This window comes from Lagopus muta, chromosome 11 (genome assembly GCF_023343835.1).
Source record: "Lagopus muta isolate bLagMut1 chromosome 11, bLagMut1 primary, whole genome shotgun sequence".
NCBI classification, from domain to species: Eukaryota; Metazoa; Chordata; class Aves; order Galliformes; family Phasianidae; genus Lagopus; species Lagopus muta.
In genome coordinates, this window is record NC_064443.1 from 4,445,617 (window position 1) to 4,473,411 (window position 27,795).

At 42.1% G+C, this 27,795-nt stretch overlaps 1 protein-coding gene across 8 annotated transcripts in view; it reads right to left on the reverse strand.

Annotated features, from left to right (window-relative positions):
* Window positions 1–802: 802 nt before the first annotated feature.
* Window positions 803–27,795, reverse strand: part of VGLL4 (vestigial like family member 4) — an 81,661-nt gene continuing 54,668 nt past the window's right edge. For 7 of the 8 annotated variants that reach the window (XM_048957872.1, XM_048957871.1, XM_048957875.1 and 4 more), the window contains 4 exons: window positions 23,905–24,094; window positions 7,615–7,837; window positions 4,588–4,708; window positions 803–2,807 (listed from right to left, as the gene is read on the reverse strand). In XM_048957872.1, coding sequence (XP_048813829.1) covers window positions 2,539–2,807; window positions 4,588–4,708; window positions 7,615–7,837; window positions 23,905–24,094 — 803 coding nt within the window. In that variant the 3' untranslated portion in view covers window positions 803–2,538. Of the gene's footprint in view, window positions 2,808–4,587; window positions 4,709–7,614; window positions 7,838–23,402; window positions 23,876–23,904; window positions 24,095–27,795 lie in introns of those variants that run through there. The other variant, XM_048957877.1, reaches the window with a different exon arrangement.

Consider the following 27,795-nt stretch of genomic DNA (forward strand, 5'->3'; position numbering starts at 1 on the left):
TGCCAACCCTTTTTTTTCTCCAGGTGAAACAAGGCCACAAAAGAATGGTATATTACAGATTTACAAACACAGAGAGAATCTTTCAAACTGAACTGTAGTTAACCTGGCTCTGTGAAGAAACTTCACCACGTCACGATGGTGAGTTCAGTTTAGTTTCCTTCCACCTCCCCCCAACCCTTTGGCTTTCATGGCATTATTGTCTTTAATATATGTTTTACTGGACATATCACATTAAATCTTTATTGCCCTCAAATCCATTTACCTATCTCAGATAAGTAAATGTAACCTTGTAAAACAGTTATTATTGAAAATATTAGCTTTAAAAACATTATTTGTGTTTACAAAGAAATATAGGAGTCACATTTTCCACAGAGTCCATCTACAGTATTAGTACTTTACTGTTATAATGCTCAGTAGCCTGTAGCAGTAACAAACTAGTGGCTATTAATGCTAATGCAGTGTTCTCATAGAATAACTGTGTTCCTGCACTTTTATTGTATTACAGACAAATCTACAACAAAAAAAAAGATCAACTTTTTTCTCCAAACAAAAAAAAAAATGAATGATTACAATAAAGGAAAGGGAAAAATTAAATAGCTACATATCATTAACAAATTAATTGTTCCTCAAAAAATACCTACAAATTTCTCTGTACATTCTTTACGCACAGCGTAACGATGGTCTTAAAGTTACCTATATAAAAAAGTGTTTTTTAACAATCTTCCTACAGAGAGTAGGGTACTGAATGCCAAAGCAAGGAAGCGTTGACTACCCAGTAAGATGGAAGTGAAATGTGTAAAACTGGGGGCTTAGGGGTTTTCTTGTTTTTTTTTTGTTGGTTTTTTTTTTCCTTTTTTAAAAAAATTTTTCAAAGAAAATTGAGCAGCCACCTCTCAACAAGTCAGAGCCAATCTCCTGATCTTTCTACCCTGCACCTCTTCCAAATTAAATAGCTTAACTTTAAAAAAAAAACAAAAAAAAAACCAAAAAACCAAACAACACCAAACATAAAAGCCACAATGGACCCAATACTGTAACACAGTCCATAATACATCACGTGTAGTTCATCTTCCAACTAGTTCTAACTTTTTACACTGAACCAATCCTTTCAGGTAACCCAGTATAAAAACGAAGGCCTAGTTGCAACTGTACTGGGAAGATGGAATGTATGGGGAGAGAAGTTATACATAACAAGGAGAAGCGCTTCGTACTAGCACAGCGGTGGGATTTATGCCTGCCTCTATTGCCTAATTTCTAGTTAGTAGCTATTAATACAATAAATGCGGTAATACCTGTATAAAGTTCTCTAATGGAGGAATGTATGCTGCAACTTGGCATAGGTTTATGAATAAGCTTACAAAAATCAAAGATCGCATTTCACAAACTGTAACAATCTGTTGTCCAGCCAAGATACGCAACGGTAGCAGTTTCTGCAGCTACTTAAAGGTGGATTACACAGACTTAGTTGTAGGAAGCAAGTTCTGCTAAGCAGACAGGGCTGCAGACAGAAACGACGACTCAGCCGTGCGCAAAGCTATAGCATCCTGTACCACGCATCATCTACTTCTAACCTGCTTCGTTTGAGGCCTGTCCTGAGGCTGTCCTCTTTTGCTGGCTGCTACTAAAGTGAATATCAAATACAAATATCATAGAGTACAACTGTACCAGCAGTAAGTATATCTAGGATTGTTACTGACAAAAATAAACTAATTCTGAAGAAAAGCTAATAAGTATTATGATTCTTACTGTCTATACATTAATAGATACCAGCTATTTTTCATAAAACATGCATCGTTAAGCACTATTGAACCCTCCAACCTCAGCTCTATTCTAACAAACTGCAGTGTTTAGGAAAAAATGCCCGTGTTCTGTAAATTATGCAGTCCAGTTGCAAGCACTAAGCACCTGAAATCTAAAGAGAGAAAGACCTATAACCTGTATGAGACTTCCCCTTCCAAAGCTGTTTTGCTTTAAGAAAAATCAAACTGATAGAAATGTCATCCTTAAACCTTTTTTTTTTTTTCAGCAGTTTGCCCTCAAAATATTAGCATCTTTCCAGAAAGTTGCTATGCAACTTCAGTCCTCCTCCAATAGTGCAAATCATACATGACAGTTCTTTTCAAGTATATACATACAAAATTACTTCACAGAGGGAGAAAAGAAAAAAAAAAAAAAAGGTAATGTAAGCAAACCAGACAAATTCTAGTCTCAAGAAGCTAGTAAAAGCAAAAAGCATTTGGGTCAACCAACTACGTGTAATGGCTTTTGTGGATTAGCGTGCATTTTTTTTTTTTTAAGGGGCAGCAGATTTGCATCAGAGGTTTCTTTGGTAACTGAGGCAGGAAAAAGGATGCTACATCATATGAATCTTTATGAAATAGTTCCTGCTATCATCTTTAAGGGCACCCTTTTACAAATAAAAAGTGAGTACGCAAAACACGTGTGTTGAAAACTAATCTCCCCTCCCCCAACACTATTTTAAGCACTGTTCAAAGCTCAGTCAAACCATGCAAATTCACAAACATAACGGTCCTCTCTTCATGAGACAACAGAGGGCGAGTGATTATGATTGACCATGTGGGAGGATGGGGAAGACTGGCCCCGCCGTGAAGCAGACTCAGGACTGCTCGACACTCCGTCCTTCGCGGCTTTAATCTGAAGCCATGTATCCCCAAGTGCTTTGGCAAAGTGGTCATCGACTGATCCTGTGATGGACACAGAGTTTGCCACTGGCTCAGGCTCCTTGTAATTCTTGCCAAGGCTTCGGCGGAAGTGCTCTTCCACCACTGGGTCACAGGCAGTGGTAGCTAGACGGGGAAAGAAGGCAGAAAATGCATTGTGTCAGTGCAGAATGCTGGCACCAGTTACTGGATGCAGGATCCTTGTTTTCTTCCCATTTTCCCATCATCTCAGCATAAAGCGAGCCCGCTTCACATCGTTACGGAACTGGTAATGAATGGAGCGGGGAAGATGATGAAAGGATTTAAAATAGAAAAGAAGTGGAACTATTTTGCCTGTGACCTGCACTCGTATTTTCTATATAATTACAGTTCCCCTTCAGTTCGAATTTTTACATAGCTACAGTTCTGATTCTGCTCTGGGAGAGAGCTTCCACAATGCCACATGGGCTTAAATGCAATTAAAGATGAAAACAGTTCATTACAATCAGCTCCCAAGCCCTCTGATATCAGCCAGTTGTGCAGGGGACCCTGTTCTAAATTACCATGCCAAGAACTGGTGTCAGGGCTTCGTCTTGCTTGACATGTTTGTTACAAAAGCTAGTCCAAAAAGAGCACAAATCATTATGTGTGAATTAGGTACTCCTGGTATTAAAGTAGCATAAAGCTATCACAAAAGGAATAAAGGACCTTAAAAATCTGATAATAATTTCTTAAAGAATTGCAATTTTACAATTTAGAAAGAAAAACTGTATCAGTATTTATCTTTCCAAAGAATTTATTTTTTAAGTGTGGTATCTGTGCCATATTTCTTCACGCGGCAGAACAGGTTTTACTGGTCCTATAGTAAAGGTGAGGGCTGTGCACAAAATGCTCTTCAGTGACAATTGAGAGAAACTGTTTGAAAACAATGTAATTATTCCCAAACTATTCCAAATCTGATATGAATACAGCTGGGTTCTCAATGAAGCAGCTTTTCTAGAAAACCTCTAACATCTGAGATCTCGTAATTACTGATTTCTTCAGGAACATCACAGTTTATCCTCCAGGGTTCCACTTCAGCTTCTAATTCCAGTTTTCAACAATACAGTTAAAAAAATAAATCCTTCTGGGGCCTTTTGGGTCCCTTTGTATATCAGCGTGGCATTGTTACACGGACTGACGCTGTTTGGCTGATGAAACCGCCATGGACTTGAACCAAAACTCACTTTTTGAAATGCTGTGCGCTCAATCAAGGCATCAGCAGGTAAATGACTAGATAGGAAAAAAAGCTGTGCTCTCCCCTGGCTACACAGTAAGAGAAAGCAAAGAGAAATAGCCCAAGGTTTCTTAGTAATTACTGTATGAAAAGATTTCATGAAAAGTACTAATTGCACAGAGGGTAGAAAGCGCCTTCCCTGGGTTGCTATAGCAACTGCCCTCCAAAGCTTTTTTGTGCTATCCCTGCAGAGAAAGGTGGAGGGTTTGTCTTTGGAAGAGGATTTGTATCTACAGGAAAAGATTTTGTTGCTGTGGCTGAATCATAAACAGCTACCGCTGAAAGGCTGGGAAGTATGGCACATACAGTAAGAGCATGCTTGGATTTGCTGGTCACGTCTGCTTGCTGTTTGTTAGACTAAAATAAATATAATGACTTGCTTGTCGATACTTCTCAAAATAAGAGAAAAGAACACCTCTCCCTAGTTTTGAAGTGGTATCTTTTATTCTGGCACAGCACTCACAGTGAGAAGACGTGCTGCTGTGCGAGTGCTCTGGGTTGAAAGGATACAGAACGAGGTGGCTGTTGCTTCTCCTCCTTTTATTCTGAGTAATACACAAAAAAAAAGGCCAACACAGCTAAAGTTAGCGAGGAATCGTCGTTCCCCAGTTCTTATCAGACAGTTAGTTAGAGTGCTGAGATGTAACTTACTGCTAGAGGGTCTTCTGTAGGCAGGCACTGCTGAACCGCAGCCACTGTGAGCAATGGGGCAGTGAGAGAGGTTGCAGTTCCGGTTGTTGGCAGAAGCACACGTGATGACGGACGGACGGTTCTAACGGGGGAGAGAAAAGGAAACCTCCACTCAGTTCTGGACATCATCTAACAGCAGTTCTTTGCGTCATCGCTGGATGACAAACATCACCTTTTTTCATTCTCAACCCATGCAAATGCCTCAAAATGTATATTCATAAAATTTGAATTCCGCAATGTATACACAGTGTAAATATAAAATGCTCTTATTATAGTTGTTTACCATATCGGTGTTACACTGAAACAAGGCCTTAGGAAAAGGAATGGCTTCTTCCCTGAGGTACCTAAAGGTTTGGAACTACACGTGCTTTGGATCATAGGTATGCTTTACCGTGTAAGAAGTGCATTCTGCTGTACTCAGTGCAAGTTAATCAAGTGTCCAAAAGATTAAGAGAATTAGTGTAATTAACACAGTGTTAATTTTTCGTCCGCTTTATAAATCCCTGCAGCAAAATCCACAAAAATCACTATTTTACCTACCATGTACAAAGCAGTGTAGCACTACATAATGAAAAAACTTTTCTGTTCTTCAAGAGCAAAAAAGAAAGGAGAAGAGATGAGCTTTCAAGGGCAGGTTTAGTGCTATTTGTATAGGCACAACCAGAACAAATGCCATTCACACCTTACTGCATGGACAGCAAAGTCAAAAAGCAAATAAAGAAAAAAGGTTATTTATTGGCATTTCTCTGTAAGCAGTTCACACATGGCACTTTTTGTTTTAACTTACTTAAGAGCAAACATTATGTGCATCTGTGGAGCAGTTTAAGAAATGTATACATGCTTCTTCAGACATGCAAGATATGAGCAGCAGAGAGAAGCGGTGGAATAAGGCGCTGCACAGATCCCCCAGCATGATTCTGCATGTGCAGGTGCACCGAGCAGACTGTGCCCATGTACATAAAAAACACTGGGATGAGAAGCTGAGAATGTAAAAGCTGCTGCAACTGAATACCTGTACACCACCTAAAATAACAGGTATGTTATCCTCCTCTCTGTCAGAGACATGCAGTAAGATAAAATCCCATTCAACATGCAACAAGAAAAATAAATTGTATTTTCAACGCACTTTCTTTCCTTTGTACCATCACCTCTGTGATCTTAGCCATTTCTTACCTCAACATCCTATTTCCTCAAGAAAGAAGATTGCAATCTAGCTCAAGATATCAAAAATAACAAAAAGAAGTGAATCTGCTGTTGGGTAATAGGAATCAGCCCAAGTCAAACACTAAAATAGAAGAGTGTCAGTGGTGTTAGCTGCCAAGCTGAGAAACAGCAGTCATGCTATCAAAGGGCAGCAGTGGCGTCACTGGCAGCCTGTCCCTTCCTCCTCTGTCATCACTGAACGCTGAGAGCAAAGAAGAGCTGTTCTGCACAGAGCAATAACTGTGTGAGCTGTGTGCCGAATGATGCAAGATGCCAGTGACACTGGTGTAAAACTAGGCATTCTGGCGTGGCAAAATGTGGACCAGTGTATGCAGCCAACCGTGGTAGAAATGCACACAGTAGATATCAAGTACACGCTCCAGTGGGAAAAGGCTTTGAACAAACTGCATATAAAAAAATCCCAGCCTTGAAAAGATCATTTACTTAAAGTGTTTACCCTTTACAGTGCATCACTGGGGGGGAAGGGAAGGGAAGGGAAGGGAAGGGAAGGGAAGGGAAGGGAAGGGAAGGGAAGGGAAGGGAAGGGAAGGGAAGGGAAGGGAAGGGAAGGGAAGGGAAGGGAAGGGAAGGGAAGGGAAGGGAAGGGAAGGGAAGGGAAGGGAAGGGAAGGGAAGGGAAGGGAAGGGAAGGGAAGGGAAGGGAAGGGAAGGGAAGGGAAGGGAAGGGAAGGGAAGGGAAGGGAAGGGAAGGGAAGGGAAGGGAAGGGAAGGGAAGGGAAGGGAAGGGAAGGGAAGGGAAGGGAAGGGAAGGGAAGGGAAGGGAAGGGAAGGGAAGGGAAGGGAAGGGAAGGGAAGGGAAGGGAAGGGAAGGGAAGGGAAGGGAAGGGAAGGGAAGGGAAGGGAAGGGAAGGGAAGGGAAGGGAAGGGAGCACAGGTACGCAGTGGGTACGCAGGCCAGTCTAAGTTCTCAACACTACAGTTCATCATAACTCAACTATTGTGCTTCACCACTACACCAAAGCGAGCGAGGAGAAAAGAAAGTCTGGCACATATGGAAACTGGTTTTGTGTAACTTGCATCAAGATGCTCACCTCCAGCAGTTCTCAAGGAAAACAAATAAGTACAATGCAGAAAAAATAGCCAACGGCCAAAACTAAGAGAACAAATTAAAAAAACCCCAAACAATCCAGCGTATGGAACAATGGTATAGCATTACCAGAAATCATTATTTTGCTTTAGGAAAAACTGTTGCAAATAGGGATACAACTCTGATCTGGAGAACACGGTGATGCTTCTGACTAGCTAGGACAACTAAAATCACTGGAGTTTCTTTCACTTGGAAAATTCAGTGCATAAATTGATTAAAAACCTTTTCTATCCTACATCTAGCTGTTCATCAGTCCTAGCAGCATGAAGCTGGCACAGGGCAGGGAAGCACTCACCGATTGCCAGTGGGAGCACATATAAATACCCTCTATACATGCATTGCATCAGTTATTGCCTGACAGGTACCAGAGCCTCACTTAGCCACAGCAACACTGACTTAGCATTCCCAATTCAACACGTGTTCACAAGCTGAGCAAAGCAACAGAAGAAGTAGGATGGCTAAGAAATCTCTGACAGATGCACTTGAACACTAGGAATTTAATTATGCACACTGAGCTGACACTGATTGTGTTTTTTAAAATACAGTTTGCCTGAAGAATGGTATCACCTACCTACTGTAACTCACAATATGTTCTGCTTACGTCTGGGAAGTCCTCATTGTGTCTACAGCAAGGATTTCTACAGCAACCCACTTCCTTCTCAACCCAGAAGCCAATACCTGCTGCCGTTCCACAGAAGTCAGTGTAGGTGTGATGCCAACTGTTCGGGTTGCATCCATGCTGTTTTTGGTCAGTGCGAGAGGTTGATCCATCGTCAGACTTGGGATTGAGGCATACATGTGATTGGCATGAAGGCTCATGGTTGGGGCAGCAGCCCTCTCTATCGGGCTGCGACTTCTCTCTCTGTGCTCCTTCCGATAATCTCCATTGGCAGTCTTGTTTCTATTAAATGAACAAGAAAAAAAGTCAAAGAACTTAGTGGCTTTTAGGAGCTACAGCGACATATGCTACATTTAATCCCTTTAAGAAGTGTGAGGCAGTGCATTTTGCTTGGTTTTTGAGGAGGGGTACAGCGTCTCTCATGAGGTACCCTGGTCTATCGTACCACCTCCCAACTAAGGCAAGAAAATGATTCACACTTGCAAACTCTGGCAACCAACGTTCATTTTCAGAACTCTTAAGAATTCTTGGAATTTCTTAAGAAACTTTTCTAAATGCACTGCACTAAAGTAACAACTGGTAATAACTGGTCTTTGTTACAATCACCTCCTCATTTGGAATACTATTAATGGAACTCTGCCACCTAACACTGCAATATTCTCCAAGCACTGCTGAAGCCCAAAAACTTGTTTAGCCAAAGGACAGAGGATGGTAACAGCAAAATTCAGTGATTTAAAGCAGGAAGTACAATTTTCAGAGCAGAAAATGAAAGAGAAGCAAACTACGCATCTCAGAACCATTTAATTACCATTAATCTTCAAAAGAATAATTTCAAATTACTGCTGAACAGTAGATCTCAGTGGACACACTCACATATAATCCAGCTTTCATTCAGTGTAACCAAAACAACACTGATTTTGTACTCACGTATGAGATATTTCACTTTACACCATACTTCTTGGTGTCTAGGCACACATCTTCATTACTTCCTTGGCTCACTTCAAAGGCAGTGAGCCAAGGAAAGAAGCTGCACCCACACATCACTCACAGCCACCTGCCAAGCACTGGCTCAGCGTGGGTCTGCCCAGCAGGTGGGAACACACAGCTACTACCAGTGAGCACACTGCACCACCTCATGCATGGTGAACTGACACCTAGGAGCTCTGATGGACGTTAGGCAGAGAGAAAAGAAATAGATAAATGTTTTTCTAACAGTGGAAATTAAGGTGTATGAATACCATTCAATAGTGAAACAAGTTACGGCTCTAAGTACTGCCTATTTCAGTGCTTGAGAGTCTCCCAAAATATGATTGCTAACAGCTGAAAGGGAAAAAAAAAAAAAAAAAAAGCCTGGCTGAGAGAGGGAAATAAAGAACCATAAAGCTTACTAACAAAAATGCTACAGAAAAATCTTGCAGGACTGTACAAGTGGGATAATTACATAGATTGATGTACCGGTTGCTTGCTGTATGCTAGTTACAAGCAGACAACAGCATTGCTGTGCCCACGCACCGATGGGGCAGCTCTGCCCAGGCTGCTGCTGCCCACACTTCTTTAATGCCTGATGAGATCATGTCAACTTTTAGCCTCAACAGCAGCCTACCCTGATGGATCCCACACGTTAAACTACATGCTCTATTCAATATCCTTTCCTCACAGCAATTTTTGTTTATTTCCATTTAACTTAAAATCTAATAGCTTGGTCTGCTATTGCTTTAGTTCTTGCACTAGGTGAGAGAAAGCATCCCTTCCTGGCTCACCATCTTCATGCCATTCTTGATTATTCTTGCTTCTCTCAACTTTTTTTCCTCTTTTTTTCCCCCAGAACTGTCCCCATACCTGTGGCCCCTCTATACAAGAAATAGGAAAGCTCAGAATGAGGGTTTAGATCCCTCCTGTATTCAGGAACAGAACCTTTGCCGAATAATTCCATCTTCAGCCCAGAAGGGAACAGTCAAGGGACAAATCGTACCATTTATTAACTGTTCACAGAATCACAGAATCACAGAATTGTAGGGGTTGGAAGGGACCTCCAGAGATCATCGAGTCCACAGATCCCTGCCCTGCTGGCTAGCACGTATCCCTTTTAATTAATTACAAAACAGTAGTTGTAGATGACTGGAATCAACCATAAAACCTAGCCTGTATGGTTCCACAGCCAGTGCTCGAGATGTCCTCTGAAAACCAAGTGCTTCTTGAATCCTCCTTTGGAGGCCAGATTTAGATCCAACAAAGCAGCACACACACCACCAGGAAACACATTCTCCCAGTGTTACACCTCGGTCCCCTGCCAGCTCTGGTACCATTTCAGCTCACAAGCCTACTTCACAGATCGGCATGCAGAAGAAAGCAAGTTTAGGATTGCACTGCTCTGAGCCAATGACATGCAAATGTGTGATTTAATGGCAGTACAACAGATTCTATATTTGAAGCACTGTATCCTCATCTTAAATTACAGTACAGAAAACATTAACTGAGCACAGCAAACTCAAAGCAAGTATGGAACTTCATGAATAGCACACCTTTACAGGTTGCTTCTGTACCTGGACAGCAGCCCCTACATGGCTGCTAAGTAACAGATGAAAAGCCAGCACTGCAGGCAGGGTTCAGGTGCTGCTAACGGCTCATTCTTTTCTGCAGTGCAATATCTTTGGTGTTCACAAGCCAAAATATCACTGTTCAACTAAGTATCTCTTAGCTATTGTGATTTAAACAACAATTTGGAGATTAAAAAAACGAATACAGCTGGAGTAGATTCCTACTTTTCACTACTGCTTCAAATTAAAACAAAATAAATAAATCCCTGTTCAGAAAAAAATGTTGCTACACCAGGTTTTGGGGGTTGGCTTTTTGTTTTGGTTTGTTGGTGTTTTTTTCTCTCTCTTAGAACTGGGATTTCAACTTCTTCATGCTGCATTTATAGCCGGGGGGAGGGGAAGGCTGTCAAGAACTGCTGATGAACAAACCTACTGGAACTTCCAAGCCTAAAACATTTATCATTTTGCACAATATTTCACTCCCCACATTAAACAAGGAGTCCCAGCCCTAAATGTTGGTGAACGGGGAGTTTTGCCAAAACAAATGAACTTTTCTGCAAAGATTTTTGAAGAGGAAGGGATGAAGAAACTGGGGAAGAGGAGTCTGAAGGCAGGAAGTAGAGCACAGCTTCCCAAAGATACCTAAAAATGACCGAGTTATCTCAGTAACCTCTGCAGATCACACCCAGCCCTTTCTGTAGGCAAATAACTCCCTTCTCCTAAATTAGAACAACAGCTCTTCCGGACAGGGAACAATTTATACCCTGCTCTTCAAAAATCCTCTCAATTCATCCACCTTCAAACAAACTGTCCTGGCAAAAAAAATGGCAAATAACTGCAGCATCGACTTTCACATCAGGTATTAATTTTTGTGAGCCTAGCTCATGATTTTGCAGCACTGTGTAGTAACATGAGAGCTCTGCCCTTGTGAAAATAGCCCAGCGCTTCTGAGTCCCTCCTGTTTAAATATAAATAGCAAATCCTGCAGACATCTGACTCCACTTGTAAAACAATTGTACATAAAAATACGCATGCACAGAGTATTCATTAATTCAACAGTTAAGCAATGTAATTTCAAAAGTAATTTTGTGTTAAAATGCCTTTATGCAACTGATAGTTTTCCCTTTTTTATTATTATTATTGAAGGAATTAATCTGAAAAATGTACTTAAATTTGCACTTCCTATCTATACAAGATGCAGGCAATTTGTAAATTAGAAATAGTTCTGTTCTTGTTAAAAATCCAGACCACAGGAACAGTATGAAAACTATTATTTTATTAACTTCTGTGAAAACAGAATGCAATGTAAATATTTCATTAAGATATTTTGTCTATTTTCCTTCCAAGTACAGCTATGACAATTCTGTTTTGGAAAACTGTTCTGTTCTTGTTCTGCTATTAGATGCTTTGTTTGCAGGGGCAATCAAAACACTGCATGTGCCTCAAGACAGTTATAAAAATGAATCAGTTTCAAAATGCCACATGTGCTGAGCAAGTGGCATCTCCTATTTAAAGGTAAGGATGTTAAATTCCACAGGTGGATCCACATCTGACAAATAATTATGAAGTATGCTCTACAAGTTAATCCAGCTGTCCAAACTGCTGTATCATCCCTCAACTCCATTTTGTCTTAAACATCTCCACAGGTAAAACCCTGGAGTCCATCTTCAGAGGTGAATACACCAGTGCATCTCCAGTGGCTTGAAGAACAGCCATTGGCATCGGTGAGAACCTGAGCACCCCCAGGCAGTGAGGAGCTGTTGGCTCAGCATACACAGCACCCTCACAGTCCCCTTTGAACAGAGTTCTTCAAGCTACTTGCAGGTTTATTTGAGCAAAATTATACGTGACTCCAATCTTAAATTCATTTCTCCAGCACTTAAAAAACAGACATTGTTTTCCATGTTTCTCCCCAATGAATCATAACCGAGGCTCCGGCACTTACCAAGCATCATGTGCTCAGATGGATGTCATACCAAAACCACACACATCCTGACTGTTAGCTGGAAGTCTGCTGCAGTTTGGTTCTCAGTGTTTGTTAATTGAAAGCAACGTTTCAGCCTTCAGCAGGAAGTCGTTCAAAGGTAGCTAAAATGCACTGTTCTTACAGTCTTTTGTACAACCTTTAAACGCAGCTGCTCTGTTCACTGGCACAAAGTGGTGGTAATTCACACTCATCCTACAGGAACTGCCTAACGCTGCCAATTGCTTCAGGAAAAGGAAAAAAAGAGGCCCACCGAAAGGGGACAGTTTTGCTTACACTCACTTCCAGCCCTTAGATTCTAAAGGAACAGATGCCAAAAGTATTACTGTACCTCCAAGTGAAGAAATCACAGACGTTTCACACTCCCTTTGGCAGCAGCAGAGCTCTAACTTGAAATGGTTGTACTGTAGGAGCATGTTTTACTTGTAGAAAGAACAAGTATCCACGTGAGATGGTTTTCCTTATACTAACACAATATATAATATTGCCAACTGTAAGTTATTTCATTTGTGTAACTTAGTTCAAACTAATATTTTCTGCATCCTTTATAACACTCCTTTTTTGACATCTCCTACTGTACTTATTCACAAATACTTCAGCTTGAAAGATGACAGCTGCTTTTGTTCAAGACTACTTCAGGACTTGTAACCCACTGATAGCAAGTATCCTCTTCACACGGTGGGGAGCACTTCCCACCAAAGCTCTGTTTACATGTATTAACTCTGTTACTGTGAGGTAGCAACGCAAGAACATATAAGACTTTCAAAACCTAATGAATGACCCAGAAGGGACAAATCCTAAGCGGTCCTTAATCAGGATTTTTAAGCAATCTGAATTCCCTAAAAACAAACAAAACCTGAAGATACTAACTAGCAGTTTGCTCACTGAGCGTCAGCCAATGATCTGAAGCATTCATAACACGAACAAATAGACCACAGAACCCAAAACGCTCTTCAGGTCTACTGTGAAAGGCTGCCATCTAACCACGTAGCCTGTTTCCATCCCATTCTCTTAGTAGCCCTTTCCTTTTATGGCATCCCCAAAGGCTTCCAAGTAGGCATTTTGCAAGAGATGATTGTTTTGCAAGAACCATTTCCTCCCCAGAATCTGGAGGGCTGATGGTTTCCTGACAAAGATGGAGAATGCTTCCCTTTTTTGCCACTGCTGTTATTTAAATGTTGTCTGTACAGCGTAACCCCAACTCCAGGAAACCTTCTGGGCTCCCTGAAAATCGTGCTCTGCCCAATGATAACGCAGACAGGCTTAGGGTGTCCTATCGTTGCCCTTCAAGCACTTGCAGCAGCTGCCCTACCTGCTGCTGTGGCTGCAGAGAACAGCTGGGGCTGACAGACTCCTTCAGAGCAGCAGCTCTCCATGGAGCTGGCAGCAGCAGACCTGTAACCAAGGCCTGCAGCTGGCAAATCCTCATCTCTTTCACCATCCAGGTGTGTATAACCAAGGGAAGAAGCAGGTCAATACGTTTTCACCTTCCACCCCAGGCTACAAACAACTCAGCAAAGGCATCCAGGATTTCAAGCCCTGCCTCCAGGCTTCTCCAGCCACCTATAATTAAACATCACTCTTCCCAGACACGAGCTTTTGTTGTGCTGAATTTTTCAACTTGAGCATCATGCTCAGTTTGGAGAGTTAAGCATCGTATTTACACAAGTTCTGTAGGAGTCAGAAGTATGCATGCACCAAGCCGAGCTGTCTTTCCTCTGCTCTCTCCACCCCCTGTAGTCAGCATTCTGCAATTCTTTGCCATTAAAAAAAAATAATAATAGTAATAAAACAATTCACTATTTTTTTTTTTCCAGCTCAGTGCTACAACCAGTGGAAAAGAATTTACAATGAAACCACAGAAATAATATTAACAAGAAATAGGATAACCTTACATAGGTAAAACAAGACTTTAAGAGTTAAAACTCTGGACTGAATAGTTACTGCCAAGTGTAATCAACCAGGAGAAGAAATTTCAGAGAAAGAAAGAAAAGAAATTATTAATAAGCTGTCCCATTACTGCCTGCCTGCAGCATGCAAAGCATTCAGATACAGAAGAGCTTCCCTTCTTGAAGGCTTATGTTCACAAGGATGAAAGAATGCAGAACCGCATGATGTAAGACCTTACTCAAAAGCCAAACCCACAAAACTGAAACCTAGATCTAATGTACAGTAAAATCAATTAAACACGATTTCAGATCCTACTTTTCTCACAGGATTATTTATTTACTAGTCGGTGTTTGTCAGCTTTGCCCCCCACACACACAGTCACTGTGAAAGGTGCCACTGCTTCATACTGCAAACCATTCCTTACATACAGAAGTCAAACTCTGGGATTTATTAAATGAAAAATGATACTGGAGTGCATGCATGCACATCCAAGCAAGAAATGATAACCACTTTACCTTACTAACACAGGTACACTGCGCAGTTATCTGTTTCCTTAGTTCAATATTTACAAAAAAGCGTCTCCTCACCTGCAAATCCTCTGCTGTCTGTGCTTCCCACCTCCCAAACTCCTAAGGTAAGCTTCTGCTGCACACCCAGTTGCTTATTTTGAAGAACTGGAATTTGTGAAGAGGTTTTATGTGAGGTTACACCCGAGATGAAATTGGCAAATTTTCGTATACAATATAGATCTGCAAAAGGTCCAAACTAGTAAGTGATCTCATTCATTCTCTGAAGTAACAATAAATATGGACTGTTCAAAAACCAAACCAAACTGCCTGATAAAGTGGAACAATAGAAGAAACTTCCAGCATTTCATTATTACCACAATAACAAGTGCTCGAGTATAACAGAACATTGCAGGAATTGTAAAAGTTTCCTAAAATGCACCATTGTGGCTGTGAGTCCAGGAGCGTAAACATCAGCTCATTTCATCTCCTCAGTGTTCTGTTAAACTCTGGCTTTTAGGTGGGACACAACCGCTGACAAAAGCTCTCATCAGCTCTGAGTTTTCAGGGATTGGAGACAAGAACATCCAGCCAACTCAACAGCCAGAAGAGAAAAAGCATGCTGGTCCCTTAACCTGAACGGCACGTCCCAGGGCTCCTGCTCTCCTTACTGTGTGACAGCATGACAGGAACTGCACAGTTCTTGGGAGGGAGAAACAAGTAACCCAACCTTCAGGATTTACCTGATATCTCCACATTCCCAAAACTCACAGAACGACAGAGCAGCTCCACTGTCCTCCAACAAGCTGCACAACGCTACCAGAAAAACATGATGGGGAGAACTATTTCTGCCAACTGTGAAAGCCAAAAGGCAGAAGATGTGAATGCTGCAGAAGCTGAAAAAGGTCCCACTGAGGATCAGTCTGTCTTTAGAAGACACAGCTACTACAGAGTACTTTTTTTTTTTTTTAAGATACTTGCAGCAGAACTGCAAAACTCATACACATCAATGCTGAAACTTAATGCTAGGGTTGCCAGTCAGAGCCTAGAAATAAGGTTTCATTTCCAGCTGAAAAGCAAACGATGCAGAGGTACCATAGCACAGGGGTGCCTGAAGGCACAGTAATCACATCCAGAGAGCCAAATGAAGCTGGGGATAGAGAGGGGAGCCAGCCACTGTTCACATCTGGAGTGCAAGCCAGGCTACTGCATGTATGGAGATGAACACATCGTGAGCAAGAAAAGGAAGTCACTGCTGGAACAGAAAGTAGAAGGATCGATCTGCGTAGAAGCCTGAACTGTTCCATGTTCATAAGGAACTCCAAATTGCTTGGAAAGGAAAAGCATCCAGAAAAAAAAAAAAAACAAAGAAAGATAAAACACGAGGTTACAGAGACACTCCAAATTTTCCTGAAGTTTCTAACAAGCAGGAAGGAATAACTGATAGGAAAAGGAAGAGTGAAGAGGCTTCCAGGAAAACAGAGGGCTTACTGCAAAAATTCAGAGCTATAAAACGATTAATTGGTACCCAACTGCAATGCCCACCACCCAAGAACTTCTGGCAGGCAATTCCTCTTACATTCTACCCATTCATGTGCTGGGTCACGTGCAGCTTTTACAATTCAGCCATGTTAACATCCCTTTGAAGTCAAACTTGGCACATGCAACAAACCTTTTGTACTGAGTCACTGGAAAATACTGTAAAAACTATTTATGATCACATAGAGAAAACTGTGGGCCAACGTCAGGAGAAAGCTTGCATATCAAATACACACAGCAGTGGGTCATGCCCTAGTGCAACAAGATTAGCCACATACATGTGTGCTCAATGTTGCCAGGGTACATCAGTCTGTTCTGCAGGCTCTGGAAAAACTTGGTGGTGTTGAAACTCAATGGTGAAACTGCAGAACTGTTAGAGGAAATAAAAAAGGGCAGTTACATTTTCTTACGGTATTTTCTGGCAGTTCCTTACAATACTTTCTGCTTTTTGATTTCAAAAAATTACTTTCATTCATCACTTACCACGTGTCATGCAACTATTCTTGCAAAAGTTAAGAACCACAAGCTTAGATCAATCTAAGAACCCCCAATTTGCAAAAGTTGATGGGATATTATTCAGTTCAATCACGAAAGACTGCAACAGGTATGCTCAGCATAGAGGAACGGAGTAATCATTTCCTCCACATAGATTCTGTGCATTGTCAAAGACGTCAGCAACATGAGAATGGAAAATTTATTTAGGAAAAGCTTGAACAACACAAGCCACTCTGGAAATAAAGTCACGCTGCTGGAATTAACCGTGTCAGATCAGCAGGAGGTGGAATGACAGAGACTTGTTTTTCAGCTTTAAAAAGGAGGGGGGGTGAAAGCCTCAGCCCCGGGGGGGTCCAAGGAGCCCGGAGACGCCATACGGCGTCTCCGGGCTCCTTGGACCCCCCCGGGGTTGACAGTATGGTTGCAAATAATGTGCTTGGGATAGAGGAGCACCTCCCCTATGAAGACAGACCGGTGCTCTGTATTGGAGTTAAAGGTGTCAGATCCCACAACCAACAGCAACGTCTCACTTCCGCTTAAGGAAAGCTTTAGTTACAACACAAAGGACAAGGAAAAGCATTCAGGTTTTGTGTTTCCACGCCGCTTACAAGACTGACTGACGGTCAGCAAACGTTACTGATGTGAAGGCTGTGGCAGCAGGGCTCGAGGCTCCCACCAGCCCTGTCCCACGCAGCACTGGGGCACACGGCTGCACAGCTTCTGACGGCCTGGCCATGGGAGCACGGGCACAAACCTGCACTGCCCGATGCGACTACTCCATGGTGTGCAGTGCCGGTACGTCTGTGCCACATTACAGACTTCACGAAGGGCTTTGCGGCTTCGCCCAGATGTTTTGGAAAGGTTTTCTCATGGCTGCGAAGATGCTTCCATCCCAGCCGGGCCGGGAAGCACAGCACAGCACAGCACAGCACAGCTCCAGCGCCCGGCTGGCAGCACGGCACGCTCCGCCGCAGTGGACAAGCACTATTTACATCGTGAATGAGAAATCCTGGAGAGCCGAGAGCGGCACCGCTTGTTTACAGCGCGGGAGGAGTTATGTAAGAAACGCAAAGCACCGCTCCATTCCCACCGAGCAGAGCGGCAGCATTTTCCAACGAGAGATGCGCCCGCACGGCCGAGTCGAGTCCTCTCCTCTCCTCTCCTGCCGGCTCCCCCTGACCGACGGGGGCCGCCACGGGGGCGGGAGGCGGCGGCGCGGGGCCGCCGTGCGAGGCCCGCTACGAACCTCAGGGTAATCATTGCCAGGGCGCGCGAAGGCGGCCGCGTCCTCCCGCAGCCCGCCCGGGGCCTCACGGACTTGGCGAGCGGCTGCGGCGCGGAGCGCGGCGCCCCGTCACGATAAGAGTCCCCGGCGGGCAGCGAGCGGCTCCGCTCGGGGCGCTGCCGGAGCCCGGGAGGCAGCGCCGAGAGAACGGGTTAAAGCCGGAGCGCCTTTTTGTGGCGCGGTACAGTGGGGGGAGAAAATGAAAGGAGACCGTCCGGCCCGGCGCTTTCAGTCCCGGGGAAAAAAAAAAAACCAAAAAACAACACGCACTTATTCAACTAGAAATTAATGTAATATTTTAGTCCAAGTCTTACCCTTACAGAGTCATTGTCTATAGCAACCGTGTCCATAACACTCTAATTCTCAGGAGCACAACTTTCTAGTAAATGGCACATCTGTCAAACTGCAGGAAACATCTGGGAAAATGGTTAAATAAAAGAGGTGAGATTAAGCCCTTGTTTCCATATGGCTGGGATGCACAGCTAGGGTATGTCTGTCAGCAGTACCGGCTCTTTCTACCTCTTGTGGTATCGGGCTTTTGGACCAGCGCTGAATTTCAGCCCGGTGTAGTTATGTAACTTCTGCAATGCAGAACTTCCCATTAGTGAGAATGAAGAAAGGCTCCCTGGGATGACAGGGCAGCAGCAGGCTCGGTGCTGTGCATGCTGCCAAGTGTTGGCACAGCACCGCACACCCATCGCAGCCAGGAGGCTTCATGGGCACGGCCATGTCCATGGAGGCTTTATGCCACTTTACCACAAGAAGGGAAGTCAGGAACGAGTCTGGACCTAGCTAACAAAACCTTCCTCTTCGCATGTGGACAGCCCTAACACTGCCTGGTTTTTCCAAGTACTTACACACGCAACCAAATTTTGGCAGATCTGATCTTTCTGTGCATTACCAAAATGCTCTTAATCCAATTCCAACCCCAAAGCTGCCCATAACAAGCACTGCAGTGTGCTTGGCTACCGCCTCCTGAGCCGAACGGGATTTGACTCTTCTCTGAAATTCCCCCTTCAGAACATTTGCAAACCTCGGTGTTAAATATTAACTCAGACACGTTGAGACTCACTAAAGGTTCCATTTAATGTACATTTGTTGGAAACAATTTAAGAAGAATGAATGATCTCCATTAATAGTTAAGAAAATATATCTGACTAATTTTGGTTTATCATTCAAGGAGAGAGAAAAAAAAAAAAAAAAAAGAAGACAGGAGTAAACCTGTGGAAAAGCAATTTGAAAGCTGCTATGTAATCCTTTGCCTGCTGTGACCAACCAGAGCCACAATGTGCCAAAGCCACTAGGAGTGCAGAGACCTTCAGCTTCAGCAGAATCTCTTGGCAAACACCAGGTTAATTGCAAATACTTCAAAGGCACATTCTTGTTAGGAGAACTCCTGCAAGCAAATGTAAGGCACTGGGTGTTCAGAGATGTGTGTGGGTTGTTTTTTTCTATTCTCATTTGTCACAATACAATGACAGCGTAAGCACATGTCTTAATATCCCATAAAGCCTGGAACAAAAAAAGGCAGTTAAGAGCAGAAAAAAACTTTTCTGAAAACTCCCACACTACCTCTACAGCCCAGTTCTAAATCTTCAAGCCTTGCTTGGATCCACAGCCAGCCCCTGCCACAACAGGGATCTGATTCTCCACAGACCATTTCAACCTTGTATCCTCTGCCTGAGAATGCCAGAGAATAGCAGGGAAGGAGGTGATGGGGTCTATTCCTATAATTAGGAACTCGGTTTATTGATTACTTCAGACCTCATTCAACTCTTTGTCGAGAGCGACTGCAGGCTTGAGGAGGACACAGCTGACCCATCTTGTATCAGGGATTGAATGAAATCATTTCCCAGGGCCAAACCTAAATTGTTCTATGACTTTCAAATGCAGATAACCTTCAGGACAGCTTAAAAGGGATTTTTAAAAAGTAGTGCCAATGTAACTTCCATCGCAGCGTTAATTAAAGAGAGCAAACTCCACTGAATAGCTCTGTTAGATGGGACCTTCAAAGATCATCAGGAGCAGTTGCCTGACTGCTGCACAGCTAACCAACTGCTTTAGTATGTTATTGAGAGCATGATCCCAATGCCTTTTCAGTGCTGACAGGCATGGAACACCAGGCACCCTCTGAACCTGTTCCCCTGTGCCTGAACACCTTTCCACAGTAAATACATTCTCCTGAATGCCCACTGTTCTATCACTTCTTTTCTATCATTTTTTTTTACTACAAGAAAAATCTGAACCACATATCATGCAAATCAAGAGATCATAATTCATCTACATATACCCAACGTGTGCTAATCGCTGTAGTGTAATAGTTTTCATATAGAAATTAACATTCATTGCAATCCTAATGCCACCAAGCCATACAGGAATTGGTGACAAGAGATGAAGAGGAAAGTGCTCCGTTCACAGTACTGTATCTCCGTACAGCCCCAAACCACAACACTGTCTTTCCGCCTGATACACACTACAAGCAAAGAAAAAATACTAGCTTCCTTCCACTGGAAATCCAAACAGTTTCATGTACAATTTTAGCACTAACACAAAATCTGAATGCTTTTGAAGATGTCTGTGTCATAAATTCTCTCTAACTGTAAGCACAGTGACGACACCACAATTTGCCAGCATGCAAACTATTTCTAAAATCGCCACACCACAGCTATAAACTGTTACCCATAACTGCCCCTGTTCCAAATACTGTTATGCTCCTTCTAGTTCCTAGTAAAATCAGAGCAGCAGTAACAGCCCAGCATCATGTCTTAAAAAAAAAAAGTTAAAAAAAGGAGTATTTCTATGCTCTTGGCATTTACCGATTTGATTTGCTCTTTGGCAAACAAAATGCCATGAGAAGAAACTGTTATCGGACTTCTCAGTTCCCTGCAAGGACTCTTAAGGCAGAAATGATGCCTGCTGGGAAAAGGCTGATGTCAGCTCTTAAGAGCTCCCTGCAAGGATAAGGAGGCCTTTGTTTTCAGCTGAACTGTGAAAATGAGAAAATGCCTCCAGCCTGACAAACAAGAAACCCACATAACATAGGTCAGGCCTGAGACCTTTACTTAAAGGTACAACACACTTCATTCGCGCTCCACCTACATCACAATGCCCAGATACAGATCATTTTATACAGGGCTAAATACATCTTGGAAATGCAATAAAGAGACCTCGTTTGTTAAGAAAGACTGGTAGAGCTCCAGCCCCTTACCAGTCAAGTTCCTAATTACTCTCCTCTAAATCACAGGAGAACAAAGGCATGTTCTAACGTGAGGCTTCAAATAAACTCTCTGCTGTTTTACAGAGCATCAGAAAATTCAGTACAGTACACAAAGCACATTTTACTTAAGTAAGATTGTGCTTCAGTGAATGCATTTTAAGTAAAGCATTTGAGAGATCACAAGAAAGCGTGAAATGCACACAAAAGGATTTCGTACTACAGTGCCTGGGTTTGAATGTGTGGTGGAAGTGTGGTTTTATCAAGTGACAAGTTTGTGGGTGTCATTTCTACAGCAACAGAAATACAGAAGCTGTACACATACAGTCCAGTGCACTGCCGTAAAGCAAAGATCTTACAAATGTTTCTGCAAGGTCTCAGGTATGTATTTTTTTTTATCCCAAGGCTGAGAATTATCTCCCCTGAAAACAGAGCCTTTCATAAATTTGTTCTTTGCACAGGAATTTTAAAAGCATAAAAGAATTGCCAGGGCATACGATTCACTGTACTTCACAGCCCTGTCTGCTCCACTAGCTGTATTTTTTTCACAATAAAAGTAAACATTCCCGGGTACAGCTCCCAATGAGCTTCATTTGAAAGATACATCTGGGAATTACACGTGAGCAAGGATTATCTCAAAGCATTCAATTTCAGAACAGAAGGCTAGAATTGCTTGATGTCTAATAGAACATCCAAAGCAGGTACATGGATTCATTCCCATTGATGCACAGTGCTGCTAAGAGTTAACATCAAATTGCTAACAAAAGTTCTATCATTTGTAATGAACCACAGTGCCCGATTCTGGTCCTGTTGAATTACATTTCCACTCACAATATGCTGCTGGTAAGAGGATGAATATTCAATTGCTTCACAGTTCTACCAAGATGATCACAAAGATCCAGATGTCTGAACAAGAGATGCTTGTGGTTGTAAAGACTACTGCCTTCCAAGCACTGACTTCCAGATGAACAAGATCTGTCCATTCCGGTCAGTTAGAATAACTAAAGACACTCAGCTAAAGGAGCAGAGATTTAAACAGTGCTATGAGGCAAAGATGCGTGTGATACCAACTGAACAATTTTTGTATCACCAACAACCTCCTCCTGTCTGTTCAGGACACTAAAACCTGAAAAGCTCAAAATACAAGCCCTCACCTCTGTAGTCCAAGTCACAAAAATATATTTGCTGTCACGCTGTATCAGTAGCAAGGGCATCTCTCATGGATTTGCCTTTCCAAATTGAATATTATCAAACCAGAACTTTTAGAAGCTCCAAGTCACTACAGTGGGAGCAGCATTACCGTGTTCCATAAAATACTTCTCTCTCAAAATTTACTGCCTTTTTGTCACTGCAAAAAAAATCAAGTTTCTACAGTACATTTCTCATCCCCAAAATATTTTAGGACAGTCCTGCAAAGTTTGAATAATCCACTTCAACTGTTAAATTACAATGAAAAAGCATTACGTTAGATCATGATTCATATGCAGTAGAAGCATTAATTGAAATAGATTAAGTCCCATCACATGAACACTAGGCAGACAACCAGCGCTTTTTACTAGCAGAAGATGTGCCTTTCACATACAAAAAGAATGCAGTGAGTAAAAACCATACTAGAAAAGACTATGCCTAAGGGATCACATGGAGTAACTGCCTGCATCTTTCAGTTTTGAACGCTGGTTGCACATGAGTCTGTTGGTTCAGACTTCATTATTTTTATAGTCTCCACTGTATAAAGTGCTGTAATGTACGTAACTGCCAGCTGTGTTTTATTTCATCATTGGCATATGAATTTTTACAAATCACACCTTTTCCCACAAAGTTACACAATAATTCAAAAATGCCATAAAATTCTTCAGATGTGTCATGTATGTATGGCACAGAAACAGAGCATGTGGTTCTTTCCAGTATCACCATTTTCAGTGCCAGGGAAAGGCTATAAATAGTTAAGTTTTTAGGAGAGAGAAGGTATGTTGTAAATGAGAAGTCTCCCTCTGCTTGTGAGCTTTTATTGTTTTGCATTACTTCAGTGCTGGATTCCTGATTCGTAACAAATTCCAAGACTGCAGACTACAGGCCCAGCCTCTGACTAACACTATGGTGATTTATTTGAGGATAAATACCTCAGTCCGCATCTTATGACTGAACACAACAGTCCACAGCAGAGCGGAATGCAAGGAATGCAGAGGCTGTAAGAGCTGAGGCAGCAGGGAACTGCGCTCAGCTATCAGACTGCCCTGGACTGCTGAACTGCTCCAAACACTTCCTCCAGTCAAGAATGAAAGGAATTCTCTAAGCCTGTACTTCATGCCAACCAGACCTGCATTCCTAGGAATGCACACAGCAAGAATGGCATTTGATGATTACCCAACATGTGCACCTAGCTCATCAACACCTTACCTGTGTGAAAAATTCCACATCTGACTGTCAGAGCTGGAGTGCAATCGCCCAAGTAATGTTTAGCAACAACTGCAGCTTGCCCAGTTGTCAAGGCAGACTACAGAGCAGCTGGCTCACAATCTCCTGGCCTCTGAAAAATGCAAACCACTTCTGTTTCTCCTCCTCCTGCTTCCCCACCCCCAGAGTACAGACTGCTCAGAATCCGGAGAAGTGAAACGAGCAAATTACAAAGAACACATGAACAATGCTTTAGAAACTGCAAGGTTAGTGTATGTGTTTTGTTAGAAGTTAAGCTATAATTCCTGTTGCTTTGTTGCATGCAAACCAAACAAGTCATCACTCATCTAATCTCATCAGCTTTTGCGCAGAATTTTCATGCAATCTGGAACAAAGGAAAGATCCACCGGGAAGATTTAGACACAGGATGATTTTAGCACGTACAGAGATGAAGAGGACAGCACTGCGTTCTGTGAAACAGAAGTAATAAAAGCGAGACACTTACAGATGTGGATTGAACATTCGACTCATTTTAGAAACATGTTCATTTTCACAGTCTATCTCATCATCCCCTTGGTCCATGCTGAGCTTTCTCTTATTGGGGCTGATCGGAGGAGGGCCTGTCCGATGGTTGGTTAGAGCAGAGGATACTGGGAGAGACTGCATTCTGGGCTCACCTCTTAAAGCTGCTTCACCTACAGGAGAAAGACAAGTGAAGATGAACACAACAGGGAAAATGAGGCAGAACATGGTGTTTTTAAAAAAATTCTCTCAGACAAAATTCCCAAACAGATGTCAGGTGTGCAAAGGCACATTTAAACATGGCTATAAGATCATTATAAGCCATACCTTAGAGCTTCATGCATGAATAAAGCAACAGTTGAGAAAAGGTAATACAGGAAGGGTCAACTCACCCCAGATAATCTGAAAGGTTGAACTAACACATCTTGCTAACAGTATTTTTATTCAGAAGCATTCTTTCTTACAAGCTGTCATTCCAGCACTGAACTTTCATTACCTCATCCTGCAAAGCATGACTATTTGCAATGAAATATGCTTTGTTCCTTTCCTTATGCTTGTGGTATAAATTCCAGGTTCACATCTATGCCAAATATTCAAGATCTAAAGCTGAATAAACATTGAAATTCTCAAGTTATTCTTTTCATAAAAAGCTGTCCAAAACAAGCTTGTCTGGTATATAACTATGTGAGGTAAAAATTAGGGAAAAAACTGGAACTTGCTTTTGCAAGTGTAAGTTTGTCTGCAAACGTCCTTCTCTATACTTTTAAACCACGTTTGTTGCAATACACAACAGTACATGTGTTTTCAACAGAAGAATCATACAACTTCAATTCTAAGAAAGGCATTTTTCCACGAGGCAGACTGCTGGTACTCAGTAGTTTATAAATTCTGTGTATTTTCTGATAACACAGAAAATGCCAGTCACAGCATGTGGGAGTTACGTATAAACAATTCCAGAAATGATACAATTAGCTTGCATAGAAACACATTCACACAACATTACTATACATACACTAAAATATGACCACAGTTTTTTTCCCCTTTCAAGTAACTGTCTCACTGAACACAGGGCCTGAAGTGCAGCACTGCATTTTGCCCACAGCTATGGAACTCACCATCCTTACAGCCAGGGGTCATAGGGATTTGAAGACATTACAAAATGCTTTTCAGGCTTTGAAAGGGACTTAAGGATGAGCTAAATTAATCAGGGTCACCTATTCTGGCAATATCCCTGAAACAGCTACTCTTGCTAGAGTTTAGAAGTTGTATTTTTCCTATGCTGCCAGAAGCATTTTGTTTTCTACACGGCCGTAACTTCCAAAACTAAAATTAGGATAAAGTTAACTTCATCTGCAGTCCTGAAGTAGCTGAGAATAGAAATCTTTGTGTGTCACCACACATTTTCACATCATCGCTGAGGCAGACGATTTATAAAACGCTGACCTAATTCCACACAAAACAAATACTATTTTGTTGGAAAAAGAAGGAGTGAGGAGAAAACCTCCTGAATGTTTACCAGTAAAAATAAGCATTTTGCCAATTTCGTCAGCATAATATAAACTAGCAAATATACACTGACCTATAATACACCACAAGTCATGATTTCTATAAAAGACTCTGGCACCAGATTTAAATTGGAACTTTCCATCTCAGCTCTAAATAGTAAAAACTGTGCCCTACTGCAGATGCTCTGAGACAGACATCCAAACCCCTCCTGTATGAAAGGACCAAAATCCCCAGCCACTGTGCTCACACAGAGCTCTTATCAAAAAGGCCTCTCATCTGAAATAGCCTTGCCCTGAGTACAGTTCCTGTATTTTTAGATCAGCCTGTATGTTTTGAGCAGATATCGATCATTTCTGACACAAACTTTAGAAATGAGCCACATCACACCAGACTCTCGGAGAAGAATCTCTCTCACTTCTCTCTTCGACAAAAAGTTTTATAGCAATGTCAAAAGATAAAGCTTTCATCCATTCAGGCTGATTATACTTTCATCCCATCCATATGCAATCATTCTTCTCTCTGTAGGATCTCAGATGACTTCTGAAGACTCAAAATTCCATTAAAGAAGTTCCAGATCTGCACCTAAGTCCTTCTGAGTTCTCCTGAGCAACTCCTGACAAGAACGTAGCCCCTCTAACTCCCAGAATCATAGAAAGCTCATGTGAAGCCCACTGCTGTTTACAAAAGATAATTTCTAGACATTGTTCCATCTTTCCCTTTTCTCAATCAACAGTTAGGTGCCCAACACTACACAATTATCTCTATTTTTACTTTAATAAAAAAAAAATTTGAGATTCTGTTATATCATAACAACTGTGTCTATATACCAACATTCATTTAAGTGCAAAAACATGATAAAAAGTGTTAGTGCTGCCTCATGTTGGAAGTAGAGACTTATTTTAAAGAAAGGTAGCAAAGCAAGGGTTGGCTTCTAATAAAAGCCTGTTGAATTTGATAGTGCGTTTTCCTACTGTGAACTAACACAGTCTTCAGCACATATCTGACAGTTCCGTCTTGTACCATAGGGCCATTCAGCCAAAGCTTCAGCTTCATGAGGACAGGGGGCAGAGGCGAGCACTGGGGTAGGAGGAGCTCCTCGCTCTCAGTCTGCAGGACAGGCAGGAAGACACCAAGCATCTCGTCCAGGCAGAGCCACGTGGCCACTGCCCAGCAGGCACCAGGCAGGCAGGGAACAATGCCAGACAGAGATCCAGATAGCAGGGTAAGATTCAGAGGGAAAATATCCCTCCATTGTATATAGGGATAAATTGCACGCTCACGACTTATAATTTTGATTAGGGTTAAAACTGTTTTATATTTAAATAAAAGGTGTCTTCTTTACCCACCACTTTACTCCTTCCCAAATGTGAATTTAAACCAGAGAGGGAGAAACCACAGCAGAGCCTATGATACAAGGCACTGGTTTGCTGACTGCATTTGTCTCCCCCAGCTGACCGCACTCCATGGTAACCAGACTCACACTACACAACTGGCAAGACAATACTCTGATAAAACAACTCTGTTTTATAAAATTCCACAAGACTAAGCTCCAGTCTTCAAAATCCATTACTGTGAAGGCTTGTGTCTGCCCTATGACTGAAAGCATGGATAGCAAACACTTTTATTGTGCCTCTCATAATACTTCCCTTTGTTTCAGTAAGCAGCTGGTGTGAGACGCTCTTGATCTGCTGCTTTCAGATAGTTCTATGTACAACTGTTCATACCAGTCTTTTTTTTTTTTTTTTTTTAATTAAAACTGTTAGGCAACACGATAAAACACAGACAAGCAAAACCCAGATAACAATGTGACGTAGTGTCTGCCTATATGCCAGCACTGCAGCAGCACACTCACTCAACAGAAGTTAATGCAGTCAGCAAGAACGTTCTTTATTTTAACCACTTAACAGCCTAAACTGCAAGTGATTCAAACTAACACAAGCAAATGAAACATTTGTAAAAACAGCATGTCTCTTTTTGAACATAAGCACCACCAAGATCGTTGGACCTTTAACATTATTTTTGTTTCTCTTGCAGTTCAGTCAGCAGTATCTGAGTCCCTACTGAAACATCCATGCAATGCAAACATCACAACAGCAAAAGTCATGTTTTCACAAGTGTGGATCTGACAGCAAGACACCAGAGAAGTCTTAAAATACGCCTGAGAACTCCAGAGTTACCAAAGATCAGGAGGGAAAAAAAAAGAAGATATACGCTATCTTGGCAGCTAACTTCCTTCCTCTCTGACCTAGCAGCTCTGCACTAAGACATGGCTATCACATCCTATCCCCCCTCCCAGTTTCCTCTTCCCGCTGGCTACTGTTAATCCATAAAATCTGTGCATTAATTACGAACCAGAAATGAAAGGCTT